The sequence below is a fragment of the Dermacentor andersoni genome, chromosome 5 (assembly GCF_023375885.2).
Source record: "Dermacentor andersoni chromosome 5, qqDerAnde1_hic_scaffold, whole genome shotgun sequence".
In the NCBI taxonomy this organism is placed as follows: domain Eukaryota; kingdom Metazoa; phylum Arthropoda; class Arachnida; order Ixodida; family Ixodidae; genus Dermacentor; species Dermacentor andersoni.
In genome coordinates, this window is record NC_092818.1 from 192582992 (window position 1) to 192596943 (window position 13952).

General features: G+C 44.1%; 1 protein-coding gene across 8 annotated transcripts in view; it reads left to right on the top strand.

Moving 5' to 3' along the window:
• Positions 1 to 13952, top strand: part of LOC126531768 (uncharacterized) — an 81418-nt gene that overhangs the window by 29736 nt on the left and 37730 nt on the right. For 7 of the 8 annotated variants that reach the window (XM_055071475.1, XM_055071474.2, XM_055071472.2 and 4 more), the window contains exons 6-8: positions 4389 to 4466; positions 10062 to 10362; positions 13327 to 13401. In XM_055071475.1, coding sequence (XP_054927450.1) covers positions 4389 to 4466; positions 10062 to 10362; positions 13327 to 13401 — 454 coding nt within the window. The remainder of the gene's footprint in view (positions 1 to 4388; positions 4467 to 10061; positions 10363 to 13326; positions 13402 to 13952) is intronic. The other variant, XM_050179484.2, reaches the window with a different exon arrangement.

Sequence of the window (13952 nt, forward strand, 5' to 3'; positions counted from 1 at the left end):
TTGTGGAAGTAAAACCTCACAACTGCTGCAGTCAAACCTTGTGAAAACAAACTTATATCTGGCAGAAATATCTTCTTCATATCTGATATTCCTGATAAGCTTTTATTCATTACATGCTAATATCGGTGAAAATGTTTGAGATTTAGGTATACGCAATAATTCCTTACATCTGTGTTCGTTAATCAAGCCTAGAGTGTAGTGGCATCTTGAGAGTGCACTGGTTTTTGCACTTGCTGATTTACTATTCCTTGATAACCACCAAGGTTAGAAGCAAAATTAGGTGTATATTGTGCAACAAACTTGCTCTGAGATCGAGCTACAGGAGGCAGCACCACTTCCTTAAGTGTGGATAGGGGGTTGGCGGCACACATTGAAATGTACACGGTGGTCCGTCACTTCAAACAATTCGGCCTGATTTTATGGAAATGAAACATGCTGACTGCAGTGAGCTGATCATGCATTTGAAGTTAAAATCGACTATGCCAGAAATACTTTGCCACAAAAAGCATTCAATGGGTTCAGAAGAAGCTGAGTTATTACCATTCAAAAGTCGCGTATGAACCTGTTTGCTGTGCTCCCGTTCCTTCTGCAATCCTTTGCATTGTGAAGGCTGCGGCAGAGTGGGATGTGCCCACAATGCTCCGCCTCCTAAACTTCGCCGTGGTGTGCAGTTCAAATTTGATTTTGGATGTTCACGTAGACACCACTACTTACGATTTGGCACCTACAATGTGCCAAACATAACCAAATGCGGTTGTCCCTAGTGAGCCACTATGTACTCAGCCAGCAGACTCGTCATGGCACCCTGTGGCGGCCACGGTATCTATGCTACGTAGCAGACCGCAGCTACATGCAACTATAGTGCATACGCGCAGCATTTACTTTGTGCATGACAGGGCTAGAGTGCTTGCTCACACTCATATGCTCTAATCCAGTTGTGTTACTTGGTGCGGACCAGCTTTGTCCTGCACCAGCTTGATCGACAGATTGTAGCCACATTCGACTTGCACATTTTGAAGTACTGTAGATTAATACGAAGCGAAGTCTGCCAAGGCATCTAACCAAGAGCGGCCAGGAGTGACCAAGCACTGCAAAGCTTGCAGTGTTCAATCAAAACTAGTCGAAATTAGTGAGACCCAACGGCTACCACACCGATGAGCAGAGTGGCCACAGTTTAGCTATGCGAGCAGCCAAGGCCGAGCATGAACAGACGATAGTCAGCTTCTTCCGGAAGTATATAATTATTATCGAAATTTGAAAACAGATTTTCGCTTACTTCAGCCTGTTTATGAAACGTCAATAAATATACACAGTAACAGTAAGAAGAAGTGCACTGATGCAAGCACCCTTCTTGATTGACATCAGCTATTGGCCAAAAGCAGCCGCATATGAGAACCTGCTATATTGCGAAATAAACCGTCCCTGAAAGAGTGAGGAGCAGGCTTCTGTTGAAAAGAGAGCATTAACCCTTTGAAAGTACTTGTCGTAGATGTACAGCGGCGGTTTTCTGTCCTGCAAGGTCTTTGCCGTACGGGTACGGTTTCGACCCTCCGTTTGAAATTTCGCGCCATAATGACGAAGTGTGCTCATTGGGAGGTGCTGCCACCTCTTAGGATTTATAAGAAGCGTTTGAAATTTGCCCTACCTTCTTCGGCAGATAAACAGAATTCTAGCTTCAGCGCGTCACACAGACTGCGGCAACACCCCTTTTGTGGTTTCGGTTTCACTGCGTGATCGCAACGGAGGCACGCGAAACGTCATTTTTCTCTTTGTCGGCACTCTCTTGCAGGGGCGGTGGAAGTTGATTTCTATCTTGATTGGCGCTGCTCTTAGCTTGTTTATCATCGCCGCTCGTGAGGTGTCCTCGTTCTCTACGGCAACGCGCTTGCAAGAGAGGGTGCCTCAGACCTCTGCCCATGGCAGCCGCACGCAGAGAAGATGTCATATGTGTGTCAACACAACTCGTCGCTCCAAAAGGAGAACAGACTCGCATTTTATTTAGGTGTGCAGACTGTGATAAGCCGCTGTGCATAGAACCGTGTTTCAAGGAGAACCAGACTCCGAAATACCATTGAAGATTTTGCAGTTCTGAGTGATGCCGACACCAAAATACTGTTCCTCATTTTTGTTTACTATTTATCCCCGACTTTATACATTTTGTAGATTCAAGATCCGCAATAAAGTAATTTGGCCACCTGGGAAAGTTTTTTTCAAAATAATTCGACCCTCAAAGGGTTAAGAGAAATGTGACTTCACCCTCCACTTGTGAGCTCCACACGCCGCGTACGACTGCAAAATTTGGCTGAGGTGTTCACAGCAGCATATGCTATTTGCGGACTGTGTTTTTTCACCAGACCTGAGGGGTGGTTCAGGACCCCTTGAAAGACATGCATGGTGTACATGCACATGGAGATAGGTGAGGCCCAGCGGACGACAAGCAAGACAAACCATGCTATCCGTTACCAATGGAGCCATGCGTCGATTCGATCTCATGGCCAATACTTCCTTTTGGAGTGCTAGTACAGTAAGCTACAAAAGTTTATGCGACATGGGTATTGCTCTGGTCCATTAACCCTTTGAGGGTCGATTTTTTTCGCCATATGCAACCGCCCAGGGTCGATTTTTTTATTGCCGATTCCAATTCTTCTTAGGGACTTATTTCGAAAAAAATTTGCCGTAATTTTTCGAGGGTGATCGTACAGTGAAAAAAAAAAAAACACATTTGCTTTGGTATATATGTACTCTTCATTCATGAATAACAACAATAAAAAAGGAAATAAACTTATAAGAATTAAAACTTTGATGTATTGTTATACACATAGTTCAAGGCTTTGAAAATCCGCACACGAGAATATTTCGCAAGTCTCAAATATTCCTTCTCTTACACTAACATGTACGTCCATAGCGTAATCGAACTGCGTAGGTTTGCATACTCAAGAAAACTGTTTGGTTGTGTGCCCATCAGAAAAGCAAAACGTGTGACAAACTTCTGCTAATGTAATCTTATCGCCAACCAGCTAGGGCAATTAGTTTTCATGAGTCTCAAAAAAAAAAAGAAAATAGAAAAGAAACGGAAATGCATGCACGGCGGCATCCTTCCTATGCGCACCCCTGTGAGCACTAAACGAGCAAGAACCAAGCGATCACCCTTTGTGCAATTAGTAACAAGATAGCCATAAGTTTTGCAAGCGCCAGAAGCCGAAATCGCCCGTGGCACAAAACCCAAACCGCCGCTCGCTCGCACGCGCCAATGCGCAAGCGGTAGTGTATACAGATGCGCGGAAGCAAACTTCTAAAACAAACCATGCAACGAAAACTGAGAGAGGGAGGCGCGTGAAAAGAATTCCCTGTATTCCCACATAGGGGCAGCACATGACAGAAAAGAAAAAGTTAGGAAATCGGTGTGCTTTTTAAACTTACAGACGGCGCCAAAAATATATGGCATCGACCATTTTTGGACTTGTTCGCAACACCGTATATTTACGTCATTGACCCTCAATGGGTTAAGGGACTTCTGATTTAATGGGTCACTGTGTAGGTCATAAGAACTATAGGAGATAGAAAAGTTTGAATTTGAGGCTATGTTTCCAGGGCTCGTGGGAATACAGGTATTTCATCAAACTTTGTGGCCAACTACACTTGGCTAATAGGGCATGTGGCATCTGCAAAATATTGCTGCAGGTAAATGTGCATGCATTCATGCATAGTTGTGCAGTGCTCAAGCAGGTAACAGTGGTGTCACTGAGGCATTTTCAATCACAATTGAGCCCCATTGGTATCAAATTTCGCAACTGGGAATGACTTTATTATGCAAGTTGCAAAAGGGGGTCATTTGCAATTGAGAAATTTGATCCTCACCAGGGTTTATCAGGATAGAAATGCCTGTGTAACCAGGGTACAAAACACAACTTGTCCCCCTTAATATTGCTTTTCTTTTCACTTCTCACGGACACTGCAGTTATGCTTACGAATCATGCAATGGCTTCAACAAATGAAAGCTGCAATAAAAGATTGCTTTGCTAAATCAAGAAACTTGTAGTCCTCCTTAGGAGTGAAATAAAAAAAAGAAAACGTGACGTTTTTCACTGCAATTGTTTGTAGCTGCATCATTAAATTTCGTTTTTAGGTACTAGAAATACGTCGTATTGATTTGTGAAAATTCAACATTGTTTTTATTAAATGTGTGTGCTCTGTACTATATAGCATAAAGCAATTAGCAAGAGCAATCTGTAATGTAATGCAGAATTTACTAGTAATTTTATTGTATTTATACATTACTCATAAAATTATTCTTGGCATCTGGTAACTAGTGACCATCACAGATTAAATGTGAAGAAGTGAAGAGTGTGCGGTTGCATCTCTGATGAGGCTCAATGGTCATATTTCAGGAACATGTCTGCAATCCAACCCGGACCAAAGAGACTGTGGAACAAACTTTCATACTGCCTGTTGCACAAATGACCAAGGTACATCAGTTTATCATCCCTGTTTCTTTAGTACTATATGAATTTTTTTAATGCAAGAGTCATTCTCAGGTTACTTCACACACTTTCCATGGGCTGGCTATCTGTCTGTCCATTGTCGCGCCTGCACACATGTGTGTGGCAACACGTGTGTGTACTCGGTGAGTATGTGCTACAGGGTATGTGCCACTCTTCAGTGAAACCATTTCACGCCAGCAGGTTGTGTGCCACTGGGCATGTGCCGCTCTTCAATGATAACAGAAATCCTTTAAAGTCCATCCAGTGCTGCGAAATTTAACCTGCATTGTAGATGTATATATTGAGACAGTTTGGCGGGAATAAATATTTATGTACATGCTATACATGCTATTGGTGGCGGTGTTAGATGGCACAGCATGTCCAGTCGGAAATGTGAGACAGAGGCCCAGCTGCATACACTCCTCATGCATGACACATTTTGGCAGTAGCAATACAGTGTCACCATATTGCTTCGATGCTAAATGCAACAATATCTATATTTATTATGAGATTGGCTCTGGCGAATTTTTTATTTATTGATTGATAGCCACTACCTAACTTTGCACAGCTGTGTGCACAGTATTTTCACTTTCTATTGCGATAGCAACTTTGTAGACACTCCAGGCACCTTTCTGCTGTCGCCGTCGCTGTGATGTTTCGTATGAAGTCCAGGGGCGATAACACTGTTGCTGCGCGCTGTATGCTGTATGTGCAAGTGAAAGCGTGTGAGGGCGAGCTGACGATGGTGGCTCAATCTCGCGCCAGCAAGGGAGGAATGCAAGGAGGAAGCGTGCCATCTTTCATCTCGCGCAAGGCACCGGGAGTGAAGGAGGGAGGGAGGAAAGGAAGGGGGCACATTCTATTTTGGCGGCTGCGTATGATGCAGCCGCGTGGACCTCATCTTGAAAGCAACCTGCGTTGGGGACAGAGGGCACCGAGTGCTGACAGCTTCGTGTGCGCTGTGTCCTTGCCACTTAGTTCACATTTAAACGAGAGGGAGCATGAAGGTAACTTTGCTCTCTGCTGCTGTCGCACTTCCTCACTACAGTGTTTTCACAGCAAGTGTGCATGTGACACCATGCCTGTTAATTCGTGAGCGAATGCTTGCAAGTCTATACGGCCGATAAAACTACTTACTTCGTATAGCTGTCTACTGATTTTTATCACAATCATCTATCACAATTTGCTGTCACAATTTGCTTCAACTTTCAGGCGGAACTGTTCGGCAAATGACTGTGAACCACGGAAGTTCTTTCTGCTTTCTTTTCTGTTTTTTTCTTGCATTATATTTTCCTTGTCATATTTTTTAGCGAGTAAGACTTGTGGTATCATTACTGTACTTAAAAAATTCCCGTTATAGCTGGACATAATTTCAGTGCAGCTTGAATCTGAAATACAATTGAAATGTGCTCATTATAACCAGTACATTGTTGTGTGTGTAATTGCTGTGAATGGCTTCACTGCATGCCTAGAACTAACATATTTAAAACTCAGCTGTATATATTTATTTAGGGCTTTCTGGAGTTAATTATTCAACTGGAAATTGCTTTCTTTAAGGCTTTCTAAAATCTGGGTAGCACAGAAACTGGTCAGCAATCTAAAAGTTTTGCATTGCATTCTTGAACAGCGTATGAACTTAGGTTATCTACATTTGATAAAGGTGCCCTGCTGACCTTTGATGTCACTGAAGTATGTGTGTGAGTACGGCTGCTTAATGAAACTGAGGTGCGGCCTGCCGCATCACGCGCCATCAATGAGCGAGTGAGTGACAAACGGCGTTTTCAGATGCGGCCGCTACTTTGGGTGGGAGCGCTGCGCATCGGTGAACGCCGATGTGCCAGATAGAACAGTGCGATATTGCGCTGGGTAGCAAGCGTAGCGAAAAAGCGTGGTTACTGTTTTACGTGCATTTTTATTTTACCATCTAGCTTTTTCATTATACATTTATAATGTTGAATGATAGATGCATCACGGTAAATGCAATGCCAAAGAACTGTTTTGTGCCGCGATGCGAATCAAATGCTGCAAGGAGCTCGGACTTTTCCTATCACGAGCTGCCCGCAAAGGAACTGCGGGATGCCTGGCCACGAAACATTTAACAACAAGGCAACGACCAAGGCAGCCAGTGGGTGCCGAACTCCAGGGCCGTCATTGATTCGCTTCATTTCAAGGAGAATGACTACAAGGTCGGACTGAAATGCAAGGTGCTGTGGCCGTCGTAGCCTGTGTACATGCTGCCTGCGACTTTGAAGAAACGCAAATCGCTAGTTCGTGTCCCGCCTGCCTCTGCCATATCTAAAGCAGGAGACTCTTTCGGCAAGAGCTTTGCGTAGGCTCAAAAAACAGTGTCCCACTGCTCCGATGCGTACTTTGCTGAAAATGAAGGCGACTTCGAGCTCCGTGCAACGCAGCCACATGCGGACAGGGTCTCTTGTCAGAAAGACTGCCTGGACACACGATGCAGCTTGCAAAACCACGTGGAAGCACAAGAATGCCAGACAACGTTTAATTTAACAAGCTTCATGGCAGATACAAAGAGGAACGCCCACCGCCTGCAAATGGAAGCCAGTAGACTCAACGAGCGATTGCAAAAGCTGTAAAAAAGGTATGACAATGTTCAGGAAAAACTAAAGCAATACGAAAAGGATCAGACAGTGCAGGTTATAACAAAGATAAAGAAAGCAGCAGCGGAAGGCGACAAAACTGCTGAGTTTCTTCTGGAACAAGTTGATAATTTTAATAAAGCTTTACCGACATGGCAAGAGAATACAGTGCGAGAATATGCTCTGTGGAACGCGACGTCCCATAAAGGGTATGAACATGTGACAGTGAGGAAGCTTCTCGGGCTGCCTTGCCCATCTATGCTCCAGAAATTTGTCAGGTCATCTACAGGAGAAACCAGAGCAACCAGCCAAATCCGCGAACATTGTCAAGTGGAAAGGCATAGTTTACTCAGAAAAAGGGCCATACTGCAGCCTCATCGTGAACGAAATGTTGATGCTGCAGAAAGTGACTAACGATCGACAAGTGAACAAAATTTTGGGCTTGTCGACGTACGATGCCAGGAGCGAGAACCTACCACTGTGGTAGCCAACAGACTCCCTTGCTTCGTTTTGCATGGACTCTACAGCGTATGTAATTCCACTTGGCTATTTCTTCAAAAGAAATTTGAAGTACGATCAGCCTGCCACCGCATTGATGAAGTGGTGTAATAAAGTGTAATGAAGTGGAATCGGTGTAAGCACATACAAATAGAGCATTTAAGTGACTCAGCCTAGCCAAAAAGGAGGGGTTAGCAGATTTTTGTTTCGGTGGAAGAAGAGTACAACTATGCTAACTGCTGTGCCACACACTCGCATCGTAGCACATTTACTCAGTCTGCCGTCTTCAGAAGAAAATGTGCTTGCCTCTAATAGCTATAACATCCAAGACAACAAGTCTGGTATGTTTTAATCACACAAACAGCCACAATGTCAACACAAGGCGAGGTGACTGGCACTTCCGAAAAGTGCACTCAATGCGCTTAGGCCGGCTGGCTGGCAGTGCTAGCCGGTTCCTTTCTTCGTTCTTTGTCGATGTTCAGCACCGCCGTGGCGCATTGGAGGCAACAACAACTATCATATCCCACATCCACCCGTGGAGAGGCACGTTCCGCAGTCCGCACCTTCTTTTCATGAGTGGCTGGGGTGGGAGCACTGAAGCAATGTGTGTAGCATGTGCTTCAGTGAACTCGTCCGCAAATTATTGGTATCCTGGTATTTTCTTTTTATTTGATACAAGCTCCACAAGTACTTGAGAAACATGCATTTTGAGTTCAGGTTGCTATTAAACAAAACAGGAAAAGTCTTAAGGCAGAGTAACACTCTTGCCCGATATTCACAAGGCAGCCCCTGTTATATTTTTGCCACCAAAAATAACAGTCCCCCTTTGGACACAGACGGGGCTGTTGGCATCCATTCTGCGCTCTGTCGGGCCAAGTTAATGTCATCTTCACTTTCTGAATCGTCACTTTTGGTAGAAGAAGCAATGAGAAGACTATCACATCCTCTTCGCTCTAAGAACAAAATTCTGGCGCATCACTTGCACTCTCACTTTCACTTTCAGAGTCGAGCAGTGGATTTCCTTTGCACATGAAACTCATGTGCGAGCTGTCAGTGGCAGGCACTATGTTTACAAAACTGCTAAAGGCACAAAAACTGCGCAATTTTGACAACACAGTCGTTGAGCACTGACAAAGGGCTGTCATTTATGTAGCATAGAACAAAGACTACTATAAACACATCATTCTGGTGCTGACAAAATGGCAGCCATCTATGTTGTAGAACATGACTGAATCAACACGGCCTACAAGCAGCTAAAGAAGTGCTGATGTCTATGTAGTAAAAAGAAAATATTGAAAGAACTGCGGAATTCAAGCACTGGCCTTGCAGTCGTTTATGTAGTGGAAGAAACAGTTAAATAGAAGTGGCGAGTTCATCCAAATCGATTTTAACATAGAATTATTGCCGGGAACTCAGCTCGTCCAAAGTAAGATTAACTAGGATTGCATTGATGACCTGAGCTCGTCCAAAACACTTGAAGGGTTAAGATCTTGTGAATTTTAAACCAAAGTTCACACATTATTTTTCATAATCTACAGTTCAGCTCAATTGACTTTATCTTAATGGTAGTCTACTGTAGTCATCATCTTCAGCCTGGCTACGCCCACTGCAGGGCAAAGGCCTCTCCCATACTTCTCGAACTACCCCGGTCAAGTGCCGATTGTGACCATGTTGTCCCTGCAAACTTCTTAATCTCATCCGCCCACCTAACTTTCTGCCGCCCCCCCGCTACGCTTCCCTTCTTTTGGAATCCAGTCCGTAACCCTTAATGACCATCGATTATCTTCTCTCCTCATTACATGTCCTGCTCAGGCCCATTTCTTTTTCTTGATTTCAACTAAGATGTCATTAACTCGCGTTTGTTCCCTTACCCAATCTGCTTTCTTCTTATCCCTTAACGTTACACCCACCATTCTTCTTTACATAGCTCGTTGTGTCGTCCTCAATTTAAGTAGAACCCTTTTCGTAAGCCTCCAGGTTTCTGCCCCGTAGGTGAGTACTGGTAAGACACAGCTGTTATACACTTTTCTCTTGAGGGAAATTTTGTCAATTTTAAACCAAAGTTCACACATTGTTTTTCATAATCTACAGTTCGGCTCAATTGAATTTATCTTAATGCTAGTCTACTGTAGTATGCTTCCGTAAATAGGGCTGCTTTTTATATTTTTATCGTGCGCTATGTCGATGCAAATGCTCTTGTGTATTTCTCATTGCTGTTTTTCTCATTGCTGTTTCTGCTATTCCTGTATTACAGCTCAGTGGCTCAACAGGTGGTGTCCAAATCTATGCCCCAGTGACAGCTCCCTTTGGGTAACAGATGCTAATCCTGAAGGCTGTGCTTTTGCTAACTGCATGTGCTGGAAGTGATTGCTGAGCCAGAAACATGTCATCAGCGCCATGTTTTAGACACCACCTATTGCAGCCAAGCACAGCCTAACATTTGCCAAGTTACATGTCCCAGAGTTTTTCCTTGCCATAGGTCCCAGCTGGTGCCATAGGCACTGCTCACAAGGTTGTCAAGGCCATTCCTGCTGTCACAACTGGACTCGTGACTGCTGCCAGTCCCACCATAATCCAGGCCAAGGCGACCGGGGTGGCGACAACGGCCGCACGCACTGTGTTTGTAGCTGCCAAGGCACCACACACCGCCGCTGTCAAAAGAGCCACGGTCACCAAAGTAGTGCCTGCCACCTCTGTTGCCGCTGCCGCTGCTGCTGGCGTCACAGTCACTGCAACGACTGCTGCAGCCACACCCACCACGACTGTCACTACTGAAGAAAGTGAGCATCAGGCACAGTCACTGTACTATTGTCTTAAAGACCAGCTGCCACAAAATTTCACTTCAGCTAAATTGCCTATAAATGCTTAGCGTATACTATCAATGTAATCTTGGCAAAGTCGTGGGGCTATTTCTTGCAGTCTGAGGCTCCACTGCACCAGCCGTCCTGAAAGGTCCTTTAAGTTAGCTAGCCAACACAACGCGTGATGGTCGCTGACGACTTTGAATGGCCTGCCATATAGGTAAGGGCGGAATTTTGCTGTAGCCCAAATGATGGTGAGGCATTCCTTTTCAGTCGTAGAATAATTGCCTTCCGCTTTTGACAGCGACTGGCTAGCATAAGATAACACCCGTTCAAGTCCGTCTTTCCTCTGGACTAGGACGGCACCGAGGCCTAGGCTACTGGCGTCAGTGTGGATTTCGGTATCGACGTCTTCGTCGAAATGTGCAAGTACGGGTGCGTTCAGTTTGCGTTAAGTTTCACCTCACGCGATTGGCCTAGGCCTTGCCAAATCATCAGCCGCGGAGAATGCAAACTGAACCCGCATTTCGAACAATGATCTACGATCTCGCCTATAGTAGGCGTGCAAAAACTCGTAGTAGGCTTGTCACATGTCGGTAGCAACATGCATGCCGCTTCAAACGGGCGATCAACAAACAAGATGGCGGCCATGACGTGTTTCCAGCGCACTGACCGCTTCCGGTGCTTGGTTGTTTTTGTGAACAAAAATGGCAGCCTCCACACAAGTGTAATGTGGTGGTATTTTACGCAGTTTTAGTGCAAAACAATCGCATTTTAGCACATTTTTGAGCCTGCTAGCTTTATGCGAGTAGGTAATATGTGGAGTTACGTTCCAGCAAATTTCAGTGATACGGGGTTGCACTACAGCGACATTTCGTTGCCGAGAGGTATGAAATGCATTGAATCCTATGGGCGTTCGCCGGGGATACTGAAATGTTTCGCTGTCGCAAGAATTTCATTGTTGCAGGATTTCATTATTGTGGGTTTCGACTGTATTACACTAAAAGCTGTAGCATTAACACCATCACATGTGAAAGCCTTGACTCATGCCCTTCCTTAGAAGGATGTCGCAAGTTGTTTTCCTTGGCACATGTCCGTGCCGATGGTTATCAGACAGCTGAGATGCTACTGTCGGCCTTGCAATTGCTGTTGACAGATCTGAGCTGTGGAGAAGTTAGCTGCAGTAGCGTGCATCTGTGCACCTTTAGTAATAGTCCATGTGAAATAATATTTTTAACCTGTCAGGTAATATGATTGGATTATTACAGCACTAACTTTAAAAACTTTGCTGTATCAATGTGCCTAGTTTATTAGCTGAGGCAGTTTGTGCCCAGTTTTTTGCATGTGTGTCGCCTTCCAATTTCACTTTGATGCAGTGTGCAGCCTTATTGGCTGCCAAAGTTAGCAGTTTCCCAGTCGCTAGGGGCCTGTACAGTATTTGTGCATCGGCCGATCCTACACAGCTTAGTGGCATCCACATAAAAAGCTTTAAATTCATGGGGAGTCAGTTAAGCAGTACTTCATAAATGTTCTCAGTATTGACCACAGCGTGGGCAGTTACTGTTTTAATACATCTGAATTTTATGTTAGTGGTTGAACCAAACTTGATGTGTCGACTGCTGTCACTGATTAATATAGGTTTTTTTTCATTGAGCAAACAGGCAGTGACAAACTTGGGTGAGGAACCATGAATTGTCAAAACAGGCTGTGGTGCAAAGGGGTGTCAATTGGATGCCACTGTTGAAAGAATGCAAGATAGTCACTGGTTACTTTATGTGAAGGAATATAGTAAAGAACAGAGTACCAGTTTTCATGTTAGGCCATGTTCTTTCACCGGTGCATTAGCTGTGGGGCCAAAAAAAGCTGTTTGTATCCTTGGTCAGTGCTGCCAGATAATTAAGCATTTGGATTAGATATGTTCTCAAAACATATACAGGGGCTAGCCTTTTAGCTCCTTTTTTTCTTTTTATTCCTCAGAAAGCCCTACTATCATGCTGCATAAAGGAAAATTAAAACAGTTCTTCACCTTTACTTTTGGCCATAGAAAATACATTCATACAGAAAGTAATGCAATGTTCTTTAACATATAATTAGTATAGTAATTAATTAGTCAGCAATCATGCTGCATAAAGGAAAATTAAAACAGCTCTTCACCTTTACTTTTGTTTATAGAAAATACATAGAAAAAGCAGTGAAATGTTTTTTAGCATATAATTGGTCAACAAACTGATTTTCTGAACTACCCACAACTGCTAATGCTCCAGCATATAAAAACGCATCTAAGGGCTTTGTATTACCTTTCCTGCACTTATATTAGAGTTTGTAAGCATCAGATTGTATGTAACAAAAATGATCCATTTGGCCATATGCAGTTAATATGGTTTTTATTTAAACCTGGAATGGAGTGCCTACATGTTCAAAGAAGGTACCTTCATCTTTGCGAGCTGTCATACCTCTTTGAAGGTCAAATCAAATGCATTTTATTCTCATGCTGGATCGCCATTCTGGATTAAAATCCACATAAGTAGCCTTTAAGGTGTGAACAGCAACAAGAAAATACCTACGTTCACATATTTGTGCAGTAGCCTAGACTCTAACCAGGCTGGTTTTGTAATTTTGAGAGTCCTGCTGGCATTTGAGATTAAAAGACATTACGCACCTTCAACAAAGTATTATTAGTATTGCTTGTTTCATCAGATCTTCAAGGTCAAGGTTTTGCAACACCTGTGAAAAGTAACAAACATTTTGTTTTAGTAAAAGTGCACCTGCTTGCACGCACCTAAATGCATGGTGTCAGTTTGGCATAGACATGACCACTGAGCTGTCCCTTGTACCATTGTAGAGTAGTGCGGACATAGACTGCAAATGTACTCTCTTTGCGAGAAATGCTGCTTGTGACTAACGGGTGCCTGGTGCTGGGTCTCTCTCTGCCTGTGGCCTCAGTGAGCGGTGACCAGGGAAGCCCTTCTGTCCTGGCCACTCTTGCAGCACTTGCAGAGGCCACTGCCCCCAATGCAAGTGAGCCCGCTTTCTCTCTCTCCCCTTTTGCTCTTCTGCCTTCTGTCTATCTGATGCTGCTTTGTTTAGTGAATGCATGTTCTGCATGAAGCAAGCACATTTGCTGTCCCATGATATAATGCTAAAGCATTAAGCATAAAGAGACAGAAAAGCAGCGGCATGGAATTAAGCAAGCCTGAGTAGATACTGGACAGCAGACTAGTAGAGGTCGAGATAAAGGGAATGATGAAAACGTGCAAACTTAAAATCACCATATGAATAACAGACAGACATAGAGGTATACAAAACAAAATGTATAGAAGGGAAGTTGGGAAGATTGAGAGTTACACAGTGCAAACAATGCGTAGAGCAGTTAACCGATGGCCAATTGCAGTGGCATTATGAGTGCTAAAGGAAGAGAAGCACAGTCGAACCTGGTGTACGAAAGAAGAATAGCACTGGAAAGTCCCATCGCCATCGCTTCTTTCGGAGCCAAAAGGAGATCGGCACACTAGAAAGTGCTGTCGTCATTGCTTGTCGAGCGGCCAGTTCACTGATCTAGCTGAGCAAAC